The sequence below is a fragment of the Stegostoma tigrinum genome, chromosome 30 (assembly GCF_030684315.1).
Source record: "Stegostoma tigrinum isolate sSteTig4 chromosome 30, sSteTig4.hap1, whole genome shotgun sequence".
Taxonomy (NCBI): Eukaryota; Metazoa; Chordata; class Chondrichthyes; order Orectolobiformes; family Stegostomatidae; genus Stegostoma; species Stegostoma tigrinum.
In genome coordinates, this window is record NC_081383.1 from 1,672,192 (window position 1) to 1,693,840 (window position 21,649).

The 21,649-nt window shown below is 43.5% G+C and overlaps 1 protein-coding gene across 2 annotated transcripts in view; it reads left to right on the forward strand.

Annotated features, from left to right (window-relative positions):
- Positions 1 to 21,649, forward strand: part of ell (elongation factor RNA polymerase II) — a 137,882-nt gene that overhangs the window by 92,076 nt on the left and 24,157 nt on the right. For both annotated transcript variants that reach the window (XM_048559883.2, XM_048559884.2), the window contains 3 exons: positions 5,641 to 5,804; positions 11,580 to 11,830; positions 18,898 to 19,022. In XM_048559883.2, coding sequence (XP_048415840.1) covers positions 5,641 to 5,804; positions 11,580 to 11,830; positions 18,898 to 19,022 — 540 coding nt within the window. The remainder of the gene's footprint in view (positions 1 to 5,640; positions 5,805 to 11,579; positions 11,831 to 18,897; positions 19,023 to 21,649) is intronic.

A 21,649-nucleotide genomic window follows, 5' to 3' on the forward strand; every position in this document is an offset into this window, starting at 1 on the left:
ATTTCGAAAATGTCTTTGATGTAGGGGAGAGTGGTTACGGTTTCTGAGCCCGTTTTGTCTGTTTGTTTGGGTTTATTGCTGAGGAATCGGCAGACTGTGTTCATCGGGTACCCATTCTTTTTGAATACGCTATATAGGTGATTTTCTTCTGCTCTGCGTAGCTCCTCTGTGCTGCAGTGTGTGGTGGCTCGTTGGAATAATGTTCTAATGCAGCTTCGTTTGTGGGTGTTGGGATGGTTGCTCCTGTAGTTCAGTATTTGGTCCATATGTGTTGTTTTCCTGTAGACGCTGGTTTGAAGTTCCCCACTGGCTGTTCGCTCTACTGTGACATCTAGGAATGGCAGCTTGTTGTTGTTTTCCTCCTCTTTTGTGAATGTTATGCCAGTAAATGTATTATTGATGGTCTTGAAGGTTTCCTCTAATTTGTTTTGTTTAGTGATGACAAAGGTGTCATCCACATAGCAGACCAAAAGTTTGGGTTGGATGGTTGGCAGAGCTGTTTGTTCGAGTCTCTGCATTACTGCCTCTGCTAAGAACCCTGATATCGGAGATCCCATGGGTGTACCGTTGGTTTGTCTGTAGGTTTTGTTATTGAAAGTGAAGTGGGTGGTGAGGCATGGGCCCACTGGCTTGATGATGTTGTCCTTGCTGACGAGGTTGGTGGTGTCTGGTGTATGTGTCCAAACAGACAAAATGGGCTCAGAAACCATAACCACTCTCCCCTACATCAAAGAAATTTCCGAAATGACTGCCAGACTACTTGCACCTCTTGGCATCAGGGTAGCCCACAAACCCACCAACACACTAAAACAGCAGCTAATGAACTTAAAAGACCCTACACAGACAACAAACAAAACGAACATCATCTACAAAATACCTTGCAAGAACTGTGACAAACACTACATTGGACAAACTGGCAGAAAGCTAGCCACCAGGATACATGAACATCAACTAGCCACAAAACAACATGCCCCACTATCACTCGTATCCTTACACACAAATGAGGAAGGACACCACTTTGATTGGGACAACACATCCATCCTAGGACAAGCCAAACACAAACACGCACGAGGATTCCTAGAAGCATGGCATTCCAACTGGAACTCCATCAACAAACACATTGATTTGGAGTCAATCTACCATCCCCATAGAAAAAGAACAGGAAATGACATCTCCAACACAGGAAATGACATCACCAACCTAAGGAAACCTAACCAGAAAAATAAAAAGCAGGACATAACACTAGCGCTTCGTCGGAGGCTCACTGAGGTTACCTAGAATGGTGACGAAAGGTCTGAAAACTAACCTTCTAGCTCAGCAAGCAAACTCAGATCCAGAACCTCAGCCTGAGCTACAAATCTTCTCAAAACTCGCTAGATTACTGAAATGATGTGAAGATTGCTTGGAATGTGCTCTTCATAGGGTATTGAACATAGGATCATAGAAGGTAGGAGCATGAGAAGGCCATTTGGCTAATAAGTCTCCCTGAGGACCGCCCCCATTTGTCTGAACTCCAGCAAAAACTATCCTAACTTGGTCAACGTCTCCTCCTATGTCATACCTGCCATCCCTGGAATCAGCCTGGTAAACCTTTACCTGAGTTAAATAGTTTTAGATCACTGCTTCTAACATGGGTTCAAATGAAACCTGTCTCAGTAAAACAGTTCCCAGCACTGAGGGGCAGCACGGTGGCTCAGTGGTTAGCACTGCAGCCTCACAGCGCCAGGGACCCGGGTTCGATTCGCGCCTTGGGTGACTATTTGTGTGGAGTTTGCACATTCTCCCCGTGTCTGCTTGGGTTTCCTCCGGTGCTCTTGTTTCCTCCCACAGTCCAAAGATGTGCAGGTAAGGTGGATTGGCCATGCTAAATTGCCCGTAGTGTACAGGGATGTGTGGGTTATAGGGGGATGGGTCTGGGTGGGATACTTCAAGGGGCGGTGTGGACTTGTTGGGCCGAAGGGCCTGTTTCCACACTAGGGAATCTAATCACTTAGTGAAATGGAACACGTTTCTCCCATGTCAATCTTTGTGCTAGATATTTACCACTAATCATTTTTTCCCTATGTCAGTTTGCATGTGGTTCATGTTGTGATCCAGCAATTATTACTTCTCTGGTTGTCTTTTTAATTAAACCCAAGCTATTTGTAATCCCTCATCAAAATATAGGAACAGTACTGCATGTGCTCTAACCAAGCTTCTAAAGAGTTGAAGCAAGATTTCATTCCTCCTGTACTCTTATTCTCTTAGTAAGGATAATAGAACATTATCCTTTATCACAAGAGCTCGCTGCATCTTCACATTAGCCTTCAGTGATGCATTGACAAGGACACACAAATCCCTTTGCACATCTACACTTTGCATCCCTGTAGTTACCCCCCTCTCAGCAATTCAGAAATACTTTGCATATCATTTCTTGCTACCAAAGTGGTGAATTTGCAAGGGTCGTGACCCAAAACATCAACTTTCCTGTTTCCCTGATGCTGTCTGGCCTGCTGTGCTTGTCCAGCTCCACACTGTTATCTCTGGATATGCTCAAGTTGTCTTTGGAGCAGAGATGAATGGGGGGACCTTGTAGTGGTATGCATCGTTGAGGGTCACAGGCAGGGTAAGTAGGAAGCAGCTGTTCCCTTAGCTGAACAATCACTAACAAGGGGACATGCAGGTAAAGTGGAAGGCAGGAGTTTTAGAGGAAATTTGAGGACAAATGATTTCCACCCAGATGGTGGGAGATTTGGAATGCGCTGCCTGGGAGGGTATTTGAGGTGGAAGCCTCACAATTTTTTAATAAAGTACTTGGATGAGTACCTGAAATGTCACAACATTCGAAGCTGTACACTTAGTGGTATTATTGCTGGACTATTAATCCAGAGACCCAGGTAATGTTCTGGGGACCTAGGTTTGAATCCTGTCACAGCAGATGGTGGAATTTGATACATGTCTGGAATTAAGTGTCTGATGATGACCATGAATACACTGCCGATTGTCGGAGAAACCTATCAGGTTCGCTCATATTCTTGAGGGAAGGAAACTGTTATTCTTACCTGGTCTGGCCTACATGTGACTCCAGACCCACACCAATGTGGTTGACTCTTAACTGTCCTCTGGGCAATAACTGCGGGCAATAAATTCTGGCCTTGCCAGTGGACCCCCCCATCCCATGAATGAATTTGAAAAAAGGGACTAGAATAGGTTTAGTATTGTTTTGGCAGTACAGATTTGATGGGCCAAACAGCATCTTCTGTATTGTATGAAACGACCACCAATTACCTGCCTATTTTCCTGTGACATCACACTTAAGCTTGAACAAATCGAAGCAGGTTGAACAGGATCTCTGCTTCACTTCTGCCTCCTGCTGCCACTTCTCATGCAGCTCCGCTCCTTAAAGCTGCTTTTCCCACACGCTGTCAGTCTACTTGAGAAGCAGTCCGTGTCCAACTTTAGAAGGACCTGGACAATATCAAGGCTTGGAGTGACAGGGCCCAAGTAACATTCATGTCACACACACACTAAGCAATGACTGTACTGAACAAAACAAGAATCTAATCATCGCCTCTGACATTCAATGACATTTCAGTCAATGCATGAATCGTTTATTGTCACCAGCATTTTGCAGTGAAATATGATTCAATCCAGTGAAAAGCATTCATCTGGTGCCACTTTGATAGTTAAAGAATCAGAGAAAATGGAAAGACACAGCTTAGAGAAGTCCTTCTACATATGAGTTCTGAGCTTGCCAGACCAACTAATATTGTAGTCACTGATCCTCAGGTGCCAACTTTAACCACTGGGTAGATTCACCTTCACCATCGCCTGCACTAGGCACACTAACATTGGAGACTATCACCACGGTTGATGTTGCCATTTCATTGGGCCTGCCTTGCTGACATCACAGGCTTCCTCTCCCCCTCCCTGCTGGGTTCATCGCCACCCCCTGACCCCACGCTCACGCATGTTTTGCTGCTGCCAATGCTCACGGAAGGCATGCCCACTCTCGTCTTGCTGAAGAAACTGGTAAAGGCTTTTATAGAGGAAAAGAAAGCGAAAGAGCAAAAGGAAGAAGAAAAATCAAAGAAAGCAGATGAGTCCCAGTCCAGAAGCTCGGACTGCTGCCATCTTTGCCACTTCCCAGATGAATTCCCCACTGTCAACATCTTGCAGGGTGCAATTTGACAGGAATTTGAGCTGGATTAGCCGTATAAATACTCTAACTGAAGAGTAGATCAGGAGCAAGGCCTTTTGCAATGAGTAACTCCCTTCATTCTGCACAGCAGCGGAGGTGACATTCCCAGTGGTATTATCACTGGATACTTGAATCCAGCCACAACAGACGATGGAATTTGAATTCAATCAAAACCTGGAATTAAGAGTCTAATGACAACTGTGAATTAATTTTCGATTGTTAGAAAAGCCCAATTGGTTCATGAATGTCAGGGGAAGGATCACTGGACCTGAAACGTTAATTGATTTTGTTTTTCTTCACGAATGCTGCCAAACCTAACTTCTGTTTCTGTTCCTGGTTTACTAATGTCCTTCTGGGAAGGAAATTACCATCTTAGTCTGGTCTGCATGTAACTCTAGACTCTCAGCAATGCAGTTGACTTCTAACTGCCCTCTGGGTAATTAGAGATGGGTAATAAATGTGATGCCCTCATCCTGTGAACGAATGGCGGGAAAAATAAGCCTGCCCACCATCTGCATGGCATAAATAAGGAGTGTGATGGAATGGCCACCACTTGCCCTCATGCAGTTCCAATAACGCACGGACGCTTAACACCATTGAGGACAAAGCAGCCCACTTCATTGGCATCAAATTCACTCTTACCACCACAGATACTCAGTGCAATAGTGTATTACCTTCAAGATGCACTGCACGAAGAAATTTACCTTCTATAGTGCCTTCCAAACTCTTAGCCACTACCATCTAGAAGGGAAAGGGCAGCAGATACATGGGAATGCCACCATCTACAAGTTCTCCTCCAAGACACTAACCATCCTGACTTGGAACTATATCTCTGTTCTTTCAATGTCATTGGTTCAAAATCTGTGAATGCTCTTCCTAACGGCATTATAGGCACCAAATACACTGCAATAATAAGAAGAGAGCTCAACACCAACTAGGAATGCTGGCCCAGCCAGCAACGCCTGCATCCTGTGAATAAATAAAAAAAAGAAGCTGCTTTTTCCATTCTATCCTGTTCTTTATAAAATGTATTGTTCACAAACTCAATTTCATTTTCTATAAAGCTACAGTCCCCACTTTCATGCTCTGTATAAAAAGCTGCTTTTCCTGCTGTTTATGAAGCTGCCCTGCACCCCCCCCCCCCCCCCCCACCCCAAACATTCACTTGTGCTGCTGTAGAAGGTACTGTCCTGGTTCTCTTGTGCTTTGGAGAAGCTGTTGTCCCAGCTTTTCCTTATGCTGTTTTACATGCGGCTAACACCACTGTCTCTGTTTTAGAGGCTTTATTGTGGACTGAGACAGCATCTGTTCAGCATTGAATTTACTCCTGTTGTTCTTCATAACTTTCATGGTAGTTTCTTCCAGGTTGTGTAATGTGATATGGTTTTCTTCCTGTGTTTACGTTTCATATTTAAAACACTTTTTCTAATTGAATGTTACCTTTGTTTATTTTCCGATAGCTTTGGTAGTGTGCTGTTAGACTGTCTTGGAGGCATCCAGGACAAAATCACTGTGTGCGCGACAGATGACTCCTACCAAATGACCAGGGAGCGTATGACTCAAGCAGAGGAGGAGACTCGAAGCCGTGGCGCAATAGTTATTAAACCCGGAGGCCGATATAGAGGTATGAAAATCCTGAACCTACTAGTGGCATTCTAGTCAGTGACTGTCCAGGTCAACTGTTCATTTTAATGACTGACTAGTTTCTGGGCTATCCATTTCAATTTCTATCAAAAGTATGTAAATGCTGTGACCAGAACACCGAACTAGACTTATTGACGGTGATGACGATGCAACTTAATTTTAAATATTTCACCTCTCATTAAGATGGTAAATTTAAGGAAAATAAAATTCAATGGTGTAGTAAATAATGCTTTTCTGAGCTTAGGTTGATGGAACAAAAATAGAAATTGCTGGAAAAACTCATCTGGTCTGGCAGCACCTGTGGAGAAAAAACAGAGTTCATGTTTTGGATCCAGTGACCTTTCTTCAGAACTAGACCCAAAACATTAACTTCTCTTTTCTCTCCACAGTCCTGCCAGACCTGAATTTTTCCAGCAGTTTGTTTTTGCTTCTGATTTCCAGCATCTGCCATTCTTTGGCTATTTTAGCATAGGTTGCTGTACATTGGTAAAAAAAAGTTTAGCGAGTACTTAATTTTTTGTTTAGCTCCTTCTACTATCCCTAAGAGTGTCTGATATTGGTGGTGCGAAGAGATCGGGATTCTGCTGAGGCCCCCACAGCTCCAAGAACTTCTCCTGAGACCTAGCCCCAATATGTAGTGCATCTAATTCCCAGAAATTCTTCTGAGTCTGCATGGTTCTGTCAATTACCTCCCGGGACAGCTTCCTGAGGCCCCAGTTAGAAGATCTTGTGAATCCCAGTACAAGCACAGGGAGAAGACTGATCACTACCCCAGAGTAAATGCACTTCAGACGAACTTGTTTCAGTGCAGTTGGCAGAAGCTCAGTGAAGTTTATAGGAGTGGAATATGGTGTCATTGTGGGACAGTTTCCAGTCAGTGTTTCCTTTGTGGTTTGACTTCCTTCAAACTCTTTAGTGTTGCAGCCTATTAACACCTTCCCACTTGTGTGGCTCCATGTGTAACTGGATCTGACTGTTTACAGTTACAGATCAAAATGTTCTCTTGTTAATGATTTGGCTCAACGTTGAGTGACATTTGGAGAATGAGCTGTGACAGTCTGTTACACATAACAGCAGAACTCCACGTTTCATTACAGTTCACACTAATGTAAATAAAAGTAAATACAAACATACAGGGCTATCGGTTCTCAGCCATTCACTCAATTTGAGTACCCAGTCTTTCTTATTATTATTCCTGAGCTTTGTATGTAATTCCAGCAATGACTCCCATTTATATAACTCCTTTAAGATATTAAAGCATCCCAGTAGTCTCAGCAAGAAGGATATTAAACAAATTTGTCATCGAGCCATCTTATGATTCATGCTGATGCTGTTACTGAACAAGTCCGATCCCAGATTGAAATCTGGCATGATTGATTGTTTGGATTTTTAAAAAAATTTCATCAAAATAGCCTATCACTGAAACATAAGCATTCAATACTGCAGATTTAGTTTTAACAACAAAACACAACTTTAAAGATTTAAAGAATTTGAAGATTTCAGAACATACAGTAAAATACAATCCCGTTAATCTCATAAACAGCCCCTTAACAATACTGAAATTTATAAGGCTTAGTTCAAGTATAGCTTCAGCGCCCTGTTGTGAGAATCCTCAGCCTCTTCCCGGAGCCTTCATACAAGCTGGGATACTCGAGTGGCCTGAATTGATGGAATATCGAGATCTGAGTGCTGGAGGAGGTTACAAATCTAGTAACAAGACTTTGGAAAGATTGAACACAGGATAAAAGTGTCAAACTCAAGGCGTCTCCATTCTGGGAGGCAGTGTAAGTCAGTGATCAAAGTGACTGGACTTGGTGTGAATTGGGCTACTAGGGAAAGTTATGAATGAGTTGGCATTTATGCAAAGTGGGAGGCCATACAGTAGACTGTTGGACAACTGAAAGATGAGCATGGAGGCTTTTTTAAAAAAAACAGCATGGATCAGGGAGTGTTTCTGTTCAAAATGATCAGGAATGGGTGGAGAGTCTGTGTGGCCATATTTTAACTTGAAATCAAATTGTTTCAAAATACATAAAAGCAGAAATTGCTTCTGAAGAAGTCATACAGGATTTGAAATGTTCAATCTAATTCTCTCCACAGAGCTTTCCCCAGCATTTTGTTTGTTTCCTATTTTCAGCATCCACATTATTTACTTTTATTATGTCTTTTATAACAAATTCGGGCTTTTGATGGAAAACTTGTCTGTTGTCACACCTCTCCACAAACTTCCCAGTCACTCATTTTGAGGAAAACTGCTTGAAATCATCGTGTCCTATGATTTGTGCTCAATAAGCTTAACTAGGCACACATTTTACTTAGTGAACTATTGATGAAAACATTAAGGCCCTCTTGTGGTGAAGTGGTAGTGTCACAACCCTGAACTGAGAGACCTGGGTTCAAGACCTACCTGTTCTAGATGTGTGCAGTAACATCTCTGAACAGGTTGGTTAGGAAAAATAAGTTGATGGAAGCATCTTGTACAGTGGATTCCAAGTGTCCTATGAGTGTTTAGAGAATGAAATTAAAAACAATACTACCCTATTAGAAGTGTCACTGCTTTGTGTTTGCATATTACAGCCGATTTTCATCAATATGTCTTTAACTTCAGTATCCTAATCCTGTCTGTAAACAGCAGCTTAAGATAAAAGAGAAGGAGATATATTGGTGTATGGTGAACAGCTGCATTTGAAATGTTTGAATGCAGTACTGTATTTAGATGTACTTAATTCACCAGGGAAGCCAGATACCTCTGAATGATCACCAAGTTTTGAAATAATTCTATTTTTCTTGAATTCCTAACTTCTCTCCTCTAACTCTCCACCTAACACAGCATTCCTGATCTTCTTGGTCAGCTCAGTGTCTCTCTTGTCTCTCACTTAGGTGTTGTTTGGCTCCCAGCCCCTGTATATTACCATTCCCATATCACTTCACCGGTAGCGTACCCCAAGGTAAAGAGAATGCAGTTTGTGCAGACTTGATGCCTTATCAGCTTGCTTCGAATTCTTTGAGATCACCACATGTGACTATTCATAAATGGCAAACTCTTCCTCCTCTTGGTCATCTTGGAGCATGTACTGTTGCAGATTTGAGAATTAATATTGCTCCATTTCCTTGCTTTTATTTCCCCATCTTTACCCACAACACACAAATTCCTTCCTGCTCTTATCATACTGATTTTTGACATAACTTATGTTCTTCGCTCTCAAATGTATGCTCCCCTTTGTAAAGCAAACTGAATGCTTAATTTGGACTCTAACTGTCTAGTTATATCCAACATTCCCAATTTACATCCGGGATTTATGCCTTCCTGCTGGACAGCATGTTTGCTTTTCCATTTAGGATTTCACTGTTCACTGTTTACAGTTGCTGTCTACAATCTCGTCAACACATTTCCTTACCTCCCTCTCCCCTGGGATGAGGTTTTAAAATTGTATCCTATAGGAGTTGTTACCTTTAAAGATGTAGAATAAAGTGAAGAGGAAGAAGAAGATAAAGTCATGAACATTCATTGAACACAGTATATTGATTTTATTCACTGAACATACAGGCATCATGGCTGAAATGATTTGCTGTTTGATGGGAATTTATAATGTTCTGTTTTTATCAAGAACTTCAGATGTTTGACCCTGAGAATAAAATCTTGGAGTCTTTTTTAAAATTTACCCTTTCCATGCCCCTCATGATTTTATAAACTTCTATAAAGTTACTCGTCAGTCTCCACCACTCCTCCAGGTAAAATAACCCCAGCCCATTTGGCCTCTCACTATAGTTCAAACCCTCCAACCCTAGCAACATCCTTCTAAATGTTTTCTGAATCCCTTCAGATTTCACAACATTCCTCCTATAGCAAGGTGACCAGAATTTCGCGTGCCATTCCAGAAGTGGCTTAAACAATGCTTTGTACAGCTGCAACATGGCTTCCCAACTCCCATGCTCAATGCACTGACCAATAAAGGCAAGCATACCAAATGCCTTCACTGTCTGTCTACCTGTGACTCTACCTTCAAGGAACTATGAACCTGCATTCCAAGGTGTCCTTGTTCTGCAACACTCCCCAGACCTTACCATTAAGTGTACATGCCCTGCCCTGATTTGCCTTTCCAAAATGCAGCACCTCGCATTTATCCAAATTAAACTCCATCTGGCACTCCTTGGCCCACCAGCCCATTTGATCACCATCCCATTATACTCTGAGGTAACCTTCTTGGCTGTACAATACACCTCCAATCTGGTGTCATCAGCAAACTTACTAGCCATACCTCCCATGTTCACATCCAAATCGTTTTTATAAATGACAAAAAGTAGTGGACCCAGCACTGATCCTTCTGCAACACTACTGGTCACAGACCTCCAGTCTGATGATTTTATCTGCATCTTATTATTTAACTAGTATCTAATTTTAATTGCTTTCTTTATTGGTCTGTGGAATCTGATGATAAGGGTTTGATAGTGCCACGGGATCATTCTGTGTTTTAGTCAAAGTTACTGTTGTGCTTCCCTTTATCTACATAGAACATAGAACAATACAATATAGGAACAGGCCCTTTGGCCCACAGTGTTGTGCCAAACATGATGCCAAATTAAACTAATCTCTTCTGCTTGCCCTTGGCCCGTATCCCTCTGTTCCTTGCATATTCATGTGCTTATCTAAAACGCTGTTAGACTCCACGATCATATCTGCCTTTAACACCACCCGGGCAGTGCGTTCCAGACTCCTACCACGCTCTGGGTAAAAAGCTTGTCTTTCATGTCTCCTTTGAACTTTGCCCCCTCACCTTAAATACATGGCCCCCCCCCCCCACCATTTTAAACATTTCAACTCTGGGGGGGATAAGGATTCTGATCATCGTCCCCTTCTTTGCATCTCATAATTTTATAGACTTCTATCAAGTCTCTCTTCAACCTCCAGTGTTCCAAAGAAAACAGCCTGGGATTTTTTAGCCTCTCCATGTAGCTCATACCGAACGAGGCAAGTGAGTATATGGAATAATTCTGGTTCTGTTTTATAGAATCACAAAGACAAGGGCAGAATGAAAGAGTTGCATACCATTTTCTACATAGGCTAATTCTTAACTGCCTTCCTGGATCAAATCCAGTATGCTATACTTGTATCTTCTTAATATGGCTCCAACATTTTTACTTGCAATTAGGGTCTTTCCTCCCTTGCTCGACCAATAATGTAACATTGGTGGGCTTTTAAATATGCCGGAACCCAGAAACTGTCACACGAATAAAATTTGGGCTTCCATTGTGCGGTAACATGAAATTACAATAATAGAGACTCTACCAGTCATTCTGAACAGATCTAGACATGAAGTGAGGAAAACGCCAAGTAATATAAGAGTCTTGGGAATCTGAAGACCAGTGTTCTCTGCACTTGCTAACATATTACACTTAGCACTTGTCTTGTGTTGCTCCCATTATTTGTCGATGTGATTCTGCACCAGGAGAGTCTTTGAACCAGTGATCTTCCACACTTCGCCTTTGTCCTAGTGGCAGTAAGGATGCGGTGGTATGATCATAATTTAACAATCAATCTCAGTAAATTGTGCTGTACTGTTGGTGCTGGCCCTCTGTAACATTTGTCTTGGTTTTTGTCCAGTTGAGTCTGACTGTTTAATGGGTAGAAGTTAGTATGGATGTATACAGGTCGTCTGCTAACAAGAGTTTGTGCTTCTGCCACGCTGAAGTCTGATCGAGTTCTTGTGTGTTGGCTGGCTGATTCCTTTCATTTCCGTTTTCTTTCTACTTGCAGCTAAAAGGGTGCTCTGCAAGCCAGCGCCTGGTATCCCTGATGCTGTTCCCCAAAGGAGGCGACCAACACCAGTGAACCTGGCAAATGCAATGAAGAAAAACGTCAGCAATGTTTCTAATCGGCCGTATCGAGACCGGGTTATTCACTTGTTGGCTCTGAAGCCTTACAAGAAACCAGAGTTAATTCTTCGATTGCAGAAGGATGGAATCACCCAGCAGGATAAGGATTCTTTGGAAAATCTCCTACAGCAGGTAGCAAGCTCCCTCAATGCTCAAAAGACTTGAGAGAATCAACTAGGTGGAGTAGTAGAGTGTCAAGTGACTTAATGCATGTAGGTTCAAGTACAGCCCAAATGACTGGTTAAAAGTCTCCTCTTGTCTGCTGGTTCTAACAAGCCACAACAGCTTCAAACAAGTGGTTAGCATATCAGAGTGCTGAACTGTCTCTGAAAATGTGGGTTTGAGGCAGAATAGAAAGAGTTTTACTCTGCATTCAAACTCTACTGAAATTTGCGACCAAGAATATCGATTGATAAACAGAAAGAAGCTGTGGGCATGTCCAGCATTTTGAAAGATATCCACTTAAGCCACTCTGTTGTTCTATCTCCCATGTAATTGTTTTCCATTTAATTATTTAACTGTGTTGCTTTTGAATGATGTATTAAATCTACTTCCATCATGATAATTGTTTGAGAATGGAAAGTTCCTTTCCTCGCGTTTAGTTCTTCTGCCAATTCCAATATATCGGTGTCTGCTAATCAATGACCATTCTGCTGTTGGAAACAGCATCTCTTTATTTGTTTTTCTCAAGACAGTATTAGGTCCAGCACATTTCTATGTCTATATTAATAGACTTAGGCTTTGATCAATTGGGCATGACTTCAATATTTACAGGTAATAGAAATTTTGACATTGTGAATTGTAAGGAAGTTAGTGATACACTTCAAGAGACTATGGAAGGGCTGAACACAGGGTAGAAACAATGTAGAAATGTGTGAAAAGATTGAGTTTTGGAGGAGGAACAAGAAAGGCTATATAAAATTAAGGATGCAATTCTAAAGGAGGTTGAGAAGCAGAGAGACTGAGCATGTAGGTGCACAAAGCATTGAAAGCAGCTAACAAGGCATTCTTCGTGCATGACTTCATAAACAGTGAGAGAGAGAGTACAAAAGCAAGCAAGTTGTGCTGTGCAATTTGGAAGGCACTATCCTGTTAAGGCATTAGAGAGGTTTAGAAAAGATGCACAGGAATGGGTCCAAGGATGAGAGAATTTAATTATGTGGATTGATTGGAGAAGCTGGAACTGTTTCCTCAATGTTGTTGGAAGGAGATTTAATATTGATGAGTACAAACTTTATCCATTGGCAAGAGGAGTCAGTAACCAGAGAATACCAATTTAAGGTGAATGACAAAAGAATAAGTAATGTGAAGAATAAAAACCAAAAGACCTGCGGATGCTGTAAATCGGGAACAAAAACAAAGTTGCTGGAACAGCTCAGCAGTTCAGGCAGCATTTGTGGAGGAGAAAACAGTTAACGTTTTGGGTCCGGTGACCCTTCCTCAGAACTAATGGTGGCTAGGAAAACGTCATTTGATATGCAGAAAATAGGGAGGTGAGTGAGGTATGGAGCAAACGATAGGATAGAGCCCAAAGAGAGAGAAAGACAGTTGGATAAACAAAGGAGTTGCTAACGATCAGGCTGGAAGGGTGAATAGTTGTTAATGGGGACTGAAGTTGTTTCAGGGATAGTCGGAACTGCAGATGCTGGAGAATCTAAGATAACAAAGTGTGAAGCTGGATGAACACAGCAGGCCAAGCAGCGTCGTAGGAGCAGGAAAGCTGATGTTTCAGGCCTGCACCCTCCTTCAGAAAAAGGGGCTGAAGAAGGGTCTAGGCCCGAAACGTCAGCTTTCCTGCTCCTATGATGATGCTTGGTCTGCTGTGTTCATCCAGCTCTACACCTTGTTATCTCTGTTAATAGGGACTATTAGTGACAGACAACAGGGGTGTGCAGTAGCAGCCTATGTGGTAACAAGGCCTGATGTGTGGGGTGGGGGATGGGACATGGGAGAGTTTAGGCCCTAAAATTATTGAACTCAATATTGAATCTGGAGTGCTGTAGGGTCCCCAAGCAGAAAATGAGGTGTTATATGGTGGATAATAAAATGTGAGGCTGGATGAACACAGCAGGCCAAGCAGCATCTCAGGAGCACAAAAGCTGACGTTTCGGGCCTAGACCCTTCATCAGAGAGGGGGATGGGGGGAGGGAACTGGAATAAATAGGGAGAGAGGGGGAGGCGGACCGAAGATGGAGAGTAAAGAAGATAGGTGGAGAGGGTGTAGGTGGGGAGGTAGGGAGGGGATAGGTCAGTCCAGGGAAGACGGACAGGTCAAGGAGGTGGGATGAGGTTAGTAGGTAGCTGGGGGTGCGGCTTGGGGTGGGAGGAAGGGATGGGTGAGAGGAAGAACCGGTTCGGGAGGCAGAGACAGGTTGGACTGGTTTTGGGATGCAGTGGGTGGGGGGGAAGAGCTGGGCTGGTTGTGTGGTGCAGTGGGGGGAGGGGATGAACTGGGCTGGTTGAGGGATGCAGTGGGGGAAGGGGAGATTTTGAAACTGGTGAAGTCCACATTGATACCATATGGCTGCAGGGTTCCCAGGCGGAATATGAGTTGCTGTTCCTGCAACCTTCGGGTGGCATCATTGTGGCAGTGCAGGAGGCCCATGATGGACATGTCATCAAGAGAATGGGAGGGGGAGTGGAAATGGTTTGCGACTGGGAGGTGCAGTTGTTTGTTGCGAACTGAGCGGAGGTGTTCTGCAAAGCGGTCCCCAAGCCTCCGCTTGGTTTCCCCAATGTAGAGAAAGCCGCACCGGGTACAGTGGATGCAGTATACCACATTGGCAGATGTGCAGGTGAACCTCTGCTTAATGTGGAATGTCATCTTGGGGCCTGGGATGGGGGTGAGGGAGGAGGTGTGGGGACAAGTGTAGCTCCAACCCCACCACACCCGGCACCTTCCCCTGCAACCGCAGGAAATGCTACACTTGTCCCCACACCTCCTCCCTCACCCCCATCCCAGGCCCCAAGATGACATTCCACATTAAGCAGAGGTTCACCTGCACATCTGCCAATGTGGTATACTGCATCCACTGTACCCGGTGCGGCTTTCTCTACATTGGGGAAACCAAGCGGAGGCTTGGGGACCGCTTTGCAGAACACCTCCGCTCAGTTCGCAACAAACAACTGCACCTCCCAGTCGCAAACCATTTCCACTCCCCCTCCCATTCTCTTGATGACATGTCCATCATGGGCCTCCTGCACTGCCACAATGATGCCACCCGAAGGTTGCAGGAACAGCAACTCATATTCCGCCTGGGAACCCTGCAGCCATATGGTATCAATGTGGACTTCACCAGTTTCAAAATCTCCCCTTCCCCCACTGCATCCCTCAACCAGCCCAGTTCATCCCCTCCCCCCACTGCACCACACAACCAGCCCAGCTCTTCCCCCCCACCCACTGCATCCCAAAACCAGTCCAACCTGTCTCTGCCTCCCGAACCGGTTCTTCCTCTCACCCATCCCTTCCTCCCACCCCAAGCCGCACCCCCAGCTACCTACTAACCTCATCCCACCTCCTTGACCTGTCCGTCTTCCCTGGACTGACCTATCCCCTCCCTACCTCCCCACCTACACCCTCTCCACCTATCTTCTTTACTCTCCATCTTCGGTCCGCCTCCCCCTCTCTCCCTATTTATTCCAGTTCCCTCCCCCCATCCCCCTCTCTGATGAAGGGTCTAGGCCCGAAACGTCAGCTTTTGTGCTCCTGAGATGCTGCTTGGCCTGCTGTGTTCATCCAGCCTCACATTTTATTATCTTGGAATCTCCAGCATCTGCAGTTCCCATTATCTCTGTTATATGGTGGAGTTCAGTCTGCAGTTTGAAAGAGAGAAGGCAAAATCGGATGTAATGGTGTAACAGTTAAATGAAGGTAATTACAGGGGCGTGAGAGAGGAATTGACGAAAATCGACAGGAAGCAGAGCCTAGCGGGGAAGACAGTAGAGCAACAATGGCAGGAGTTTCTGGGTGTAATTGAGGACACAGTACAGAGGTTCATTTCAAAGAAAAGAAAGATTATCCGGGGTGGGATTAGACAGCCATGGCTGACAAAGGAAGTCAGGAAATGTATCAAAGAAAAAGAGACAGCCTATAAAGTGGCCAAGAGCAGTGGGAAATCAGAAGATTGGGAAGGCTACAAAAACAAACAGAGGATAACAAAGAGAGCATTAAGGAAGGACAGGATCAAATATGAAGGTAGGCTGGCTAGTAATATGAGAAATGATAGTAAAAGCTTCTTTCAATACATAAGAAACAAACGAGAGGCAAAAGTAGATATTGGGCCGCTCCAAATTGATGCTGGAAGGCTAGTAATGGGAGATAAGGAAATAGCTGAAGAACTTAAGTACTTTTGCGTCAGTTTTCACAGTGGAAGACATGAGTAGTATGCCAACAATTAGGGAGAGTCAGGGGGCAGAGTTGAGTATGGTAGACATTATAAAAGAGAAAGTGCTAGAAAAGCTAAAATGTCTAAAAATTGATAAATCTCCTGGCCCCAATGGGCTACGTCCTAGAGTTCTGAGGGAGGTGGCTGAGGAAATATCGGAGGCTTTGGTCGTGATCTTTGAAAAGTCAGTGGAGTCTGGGAAAGCCCCAGATGATTGGAAAATTGCTGTTGTAACCCCCTTGTTTAAGAAAGGACAAAGATAAAAGATGGAAAATTATAGGCCGATTAGCCTAACTTCGGTAGTTGGTAAAATTCTAGAATCCATTGTTAAGGATGAGATTTCTAAATTTCTGGAAGCGCAGGGTCAGATTAGAACAAGTCAGCATGGTTTTAGTAAGGGGAGGTCGTGCCTGACAAACCTGTTAGAATTCTTTGAAGAGTTAACAAGTATGTTAGGCCAGGGAAACCCAGTAGATGTTATCTATCTAGACTTCTAAAAGGCCTTTGATAAGGTGCCTCACGGGAGGCTGCTGAGTAAGGTGAGGGCCCATGGTGTTTGAGGTGAGCTGCAGGCTTGGGTTGAGGATTGGCTGTCTGACAGAAGGCAGAGAGTTGGGATAGAAGGCTCTTTTTCAGAATGGCAACCGGTGACGAGTAGTGTCCTGCAGGGTTCAGTGTTGGGGCTACAGCTGTTCACCTTGTATATTAATGATCTGGATGAAGGGACCGGGGGCATTGTGGCGAAGTTTGCGGATGATACAAAAATAGGTGGGCGGGCAGGTAGTACTGAGGAGGTGGGGAAGCTGCAGACGATTTAGACAGTTTGAGCGTGGTCCAGGAAATGGCTGATAAAATTCAATGTGAGGTTTTGCACTTTGGGAAAAAGAATACAGGCATGGACTATTTTCTAAATGGTGAGAAAATTCGCAAATCAGAAGTACAAAGGGATCTGGGAGTGTTGGTGCAGGATTCGCTAAAGATTAACTTGCACGTAGAGTCCGTGATTAAGAAAGCGAATGTAATGTTGTCATTTATCACAAGAGGGTTGGAATGTAAAAGCAGTGATGTGCTTCTGAGGCTTTATAAAGCTCTAGTTAGGCTCCATGTAGAATACTGTGTCCAATTTTGGGTCCCACACCTCAGGAAGGACATACTAGCCCTGGAGTGTGTCCAGCGGAGATTCACACGGATGATCCCTGGAATAGTAGGTTTAACGTATGATGAACGGCTAAGAATCCTGGGATTGTACTCATTAGAGTTTGGAAGGTTGAGGGGAGATCTAATAGAAACTTACAAGATAATATATGGTTTAGAAGGGGTGGACACTAGGAAGTTTCTGTAAGGCGGAGACTAGGACCCGTGGGCACAGCCTTAAAATTAGAGGGGGTAAATTTAAAACTGAAATGAGGAGACATTTCTTCAGCCAGAGAGTGGTGGGCGTGTGGAATTCATTGCCACGGAGTGCAGTGGAGGCCGGAACGTTGGATGCCTTCCAGGCAGAGATTGACAAATTCTTGATCTCAGAAGGAATCAAGGGCTACGGGGAGAGTGCAGGGAAGTGGAGTTGAAATGCCCATCAGCCTTGATTTAAATGGTGGGGTGGACTCAATGGGCCGAATGGCCTTACTTCCACTCCTATGTCTTATGGTTGTTCCTCCAGCGTGCACTGGGCTTCACTGGAACATTGTAGCAAGCCGGAGACAGAGAAATTGGCCAGGGAACAAGGTGGTGCATTGAAGTGGCAGGCAGCAGGTAGTTCAGGGTCTTTTGTGTGAGCAGAACGTAGATGTTCTGTGAAGCGGTCACCAAGTCTACGCTTTGTTTCCCCAATGTAGAGCAGACCACACTGTGAGCAGTGAATACATTAGACTAGATTCTTTGGAAGTGCAAGTGGAGTGTTGCTTCACCTGGAACATATGTTTGGGCCCTTGGATACTGGGAGAGAGTAGGTAAATGGGCAGGTGTTGCACCTTTGCCGCATACAGGGGAAGGTGCCTTAGGGTTGTGGGGAGCTGTTGGAAGTGAAGGAAGTATGGACCCGGGTGTCCCGGTGGCCACAGTCCCTGCGGAAGGCAGACGAGAGGGGAGGGGAATATGTGTCTGGTGGTGGCATCTTGCTGGACGTGGCGGAAATGACATCTGGTCTTCTGGATGTGGGTGCTGGTAGGATGGTAGGTGAGGATAAAGGGAACCCTATCGCTGTTGCAGGAGGGAAGAGAAGGGGTGAGGACAGAAGTGTAGGAGATGGGTTGGACCCTGTCGACAACGTTCCAGTTAACTGTTTCTGAACTACCGTCTTTAAAGGCAACATTGCCCTGGTGGATGCACCAGTTAATGTTGCAGTTAACTGTCTTTCTGTTTTAGCATTTAAAAAATAAAATTTTAAATGTTATTTTAAAATTAGATCAGAGCAACAAAAGCTAAAAGTCAGCTACAGTCATTACTTGATGTATTTTTTTAATTGTAACATCTCTACCAATCAGAATTGACGTACTAACCTATCTATTCTTCCCTCATGCAATATGAATATTTTTACCCCTCTTAAATTGGTATTTCTTGTAAATTGTCCTGATGAGTGAAAGATGAATAGCCTGGACAAAACATCTTTCTTCAAGCTTTGTGTTATCAAGTGCCGGCATATTCAAACATATTCATACCATCGTGATGCTACATATTGATGACTTATTGTTAATTTCCAGGCTTTCAACTTTTGCCTCCTAAGGTTTGATTTCCCACATTGCACTAATAATTTATGATCTAATTTGGAGTCTGAAATTGAAAGCTGTGTTGAGTTGTATCCTGGTTATGTTGCAGGTGGCTAATCTGAATGTTAAGGATGGCACCTTTACCCTGAAAGACTTTGCCTACAAGGAGATCCAGAGAGATTGGCCTGGGTACTCAGATGGTGATCAGCAGTTACTGAAGAGAGTTCTTGTTCGGTAAGTTACATTAACAACATAGTGGGAAATAATAAAGAAAATATGCAGAAAGAGATGGACATGAATCCCTGGTAAAAGTTGTGGGTGACCAGAAGATTATCAAAAATATGGATATTGAGAAAATGTTTAGAGGGAGAGAGAAAATTACAGTAGCCTATCAAGTTAGGGCGGCTAAATAACACAATATTTACATAATAGAAATAACCTCAATAATTGAGACCATAATCAACTCTCCGTGCAACAACATGTTGTTATATCATGGAGGAATACTTAATGATTTTTATAATGTCATTTATACCTGTGTTTATTTCTTCTCTCTACTTTCATTGAGAATCTGTCTATATTTTTCTGTGTGACGTAAATGCCGAATAACTTGCATTGCACCTTTTACAGTGTGAGATGCTAAATTATAGAGGTGACATCAAAGAAAAGAGGAAATATCTTGATCCCACTCCTGTTTATATTCTTACACGATACAACTGAAAAAGTCTAATTCCCATCATGATGCTAGTGAGTTCTGCTCAGCTGGAATGATCCAGACCAAAATGTGACTGAACAAATGGAGCTCTGTTGGTACCTATATGGATCCATGTAATTTTACTGTCCTGTGCCAAGGACTGCTAGCATTTTAGTCCTCTTCGTTTTATGACTAGGTAGGAATTGTGTACTTTAGCTTTTTTCCTGTTGAGAGAGTTTAAATCAATTTAGATGTCTTGACCACTCAGCTGATGGATTAAGAGCATGAGAAATAGGAGCCATTCAGCTCTTTGAGGCCTCGCTACCTCTCGGTGGGATCATGGCTGATCTTCCACTTGAACATAGTTTTCCTGCATTATTTCTGTAGCCGTTGAGGTTGATCTGTCGAAATTTATTGATTTCTTTCAGGAACATACTCAACGACTAAGTCTCCACATCTGTCCTGTACAGAGAATTCTAAAGATTCATCGTGCTCTGAGTGAAGAAATTCATTCTCCTCTTAGTGCTAAATGACTTCCCCCATGTTCTGTAACAATGTCCCAGAACCCCTACCAAGGGAAACATCTTCCAGCAAGTACACTGTCAATTAAGATCACTGTCGTCCTTCTATACTGAGAATATCAGCTGTCTATTCAAATTTTCAGGACAAGCTTGAGGAACATTTGGGTAAGGGCACCAAAACTGCACGTAGTCTCCACGTGTAATGTCCTTATCACGATCAATCCTCCCATCTATTTTTGTATCATTTAAATTTGGATACGTTTTGCACTGCTGCTCCCTCCTCAAGACATTAATAATATAGACAGTAAGTAGTTGAGTCTCTGGGACTAATCCTTGTGGCACTCTACTAGCTACATCTTTTTAATCTGTAAAAGGCCCATGAATCCCAAACTATCTTCTACGTGTTAACCGATCCTCAACCCATGCAAACACATCACCCCAGAACCGTGAGCTCCTATCTTGTACAACAACCTATGAAGTGACACCTTGTTGAATGTGTTTGGAAAATCCAAATAGACTGTATCTACTGGTTACCCTGTTGAATAAACATTGATTCTATACAATTACTGAAGAGTAAAGTAGTCTGCTGAATAAAATGATTCTGCAATTACACAAGTGGTGGTCCTTGCCCTGATGAGCTTGAAGGGATGCACCAATTTCTTTCAATTCCCGTTCCTCTGCTAGTCACAACAAATCTTACGTTTAACCAGTGTAACAATATAGTCAGCTACATATACTTTAGTCTGTGTTTTAGCATCTGAAAACCAGTTTCTTCAGTCAACAAAGAATAACACGCAAAGATTGCTGACAAAAGAAAGGTCGATACCTAATACAAAGCAAATCTGGCTAACAGACAAACAGTGGTCAAATTAGTGATCACAACTCCCTATCCTTTACTCTCTTCATGGAGAGAGATAGGAGCAGATGGAATGGGAAAGTATTTAATTGGAGGAGGGGGAATTACAATGCTATTAGGCAGGGACTGCGGAGCATAAATTGGGAACAGATGCTCTCAGGGAAATGCACAACAGAAATATGGAGGCTGTTTAGGGAGCCCTTACTACCAGTGCTGGATAGGTTTATCCCACTGAGGCAAAGAAAAGATGGTAAGATGAAAGAATTTTGAATTATGAGACATGTGAAACACGTCAAGAGGAAGATGGAAGCTTACTGAAGGTTGAGGAAGCAACGATCAAACCATGCTCTAGAGGGTTACAAGATAGCCAGGAAGGAACTGAAGAATGGATTTAGGAGAACTAGAAGGGGGCATGAAAAAGCCTTGGTGGGTAGGATTAAGGAAAACCCCAAGGCATTCTGTACTTGGGTGAGGAACAAGAGGATGGCCAGAGTGAGGCTAGGGCCAATCAGGGATACTGGAGGGAACTTGTGCCTGCAGTCGGAGGTAGGGGAGATTGTCAATAAATGCTTTGCTTCAGTGTTCAATAGTGACAGGGCCTTGTTGTTTGTGAGGACAGCGTGGAACAGTTTGACGTTAGGAAGGAAGATGTGCTTGAAATGCTTTTTGGAAAAAAAAAGGATCGAAAAGTCCCCTGGGCCAGATGGGATATACCCATGGTTAATGTGGGACATGAGGGAGGAGATTGCTGCACCTTTGGTGATGATCTTTACGCCCTCAGAGTCCACTGGAG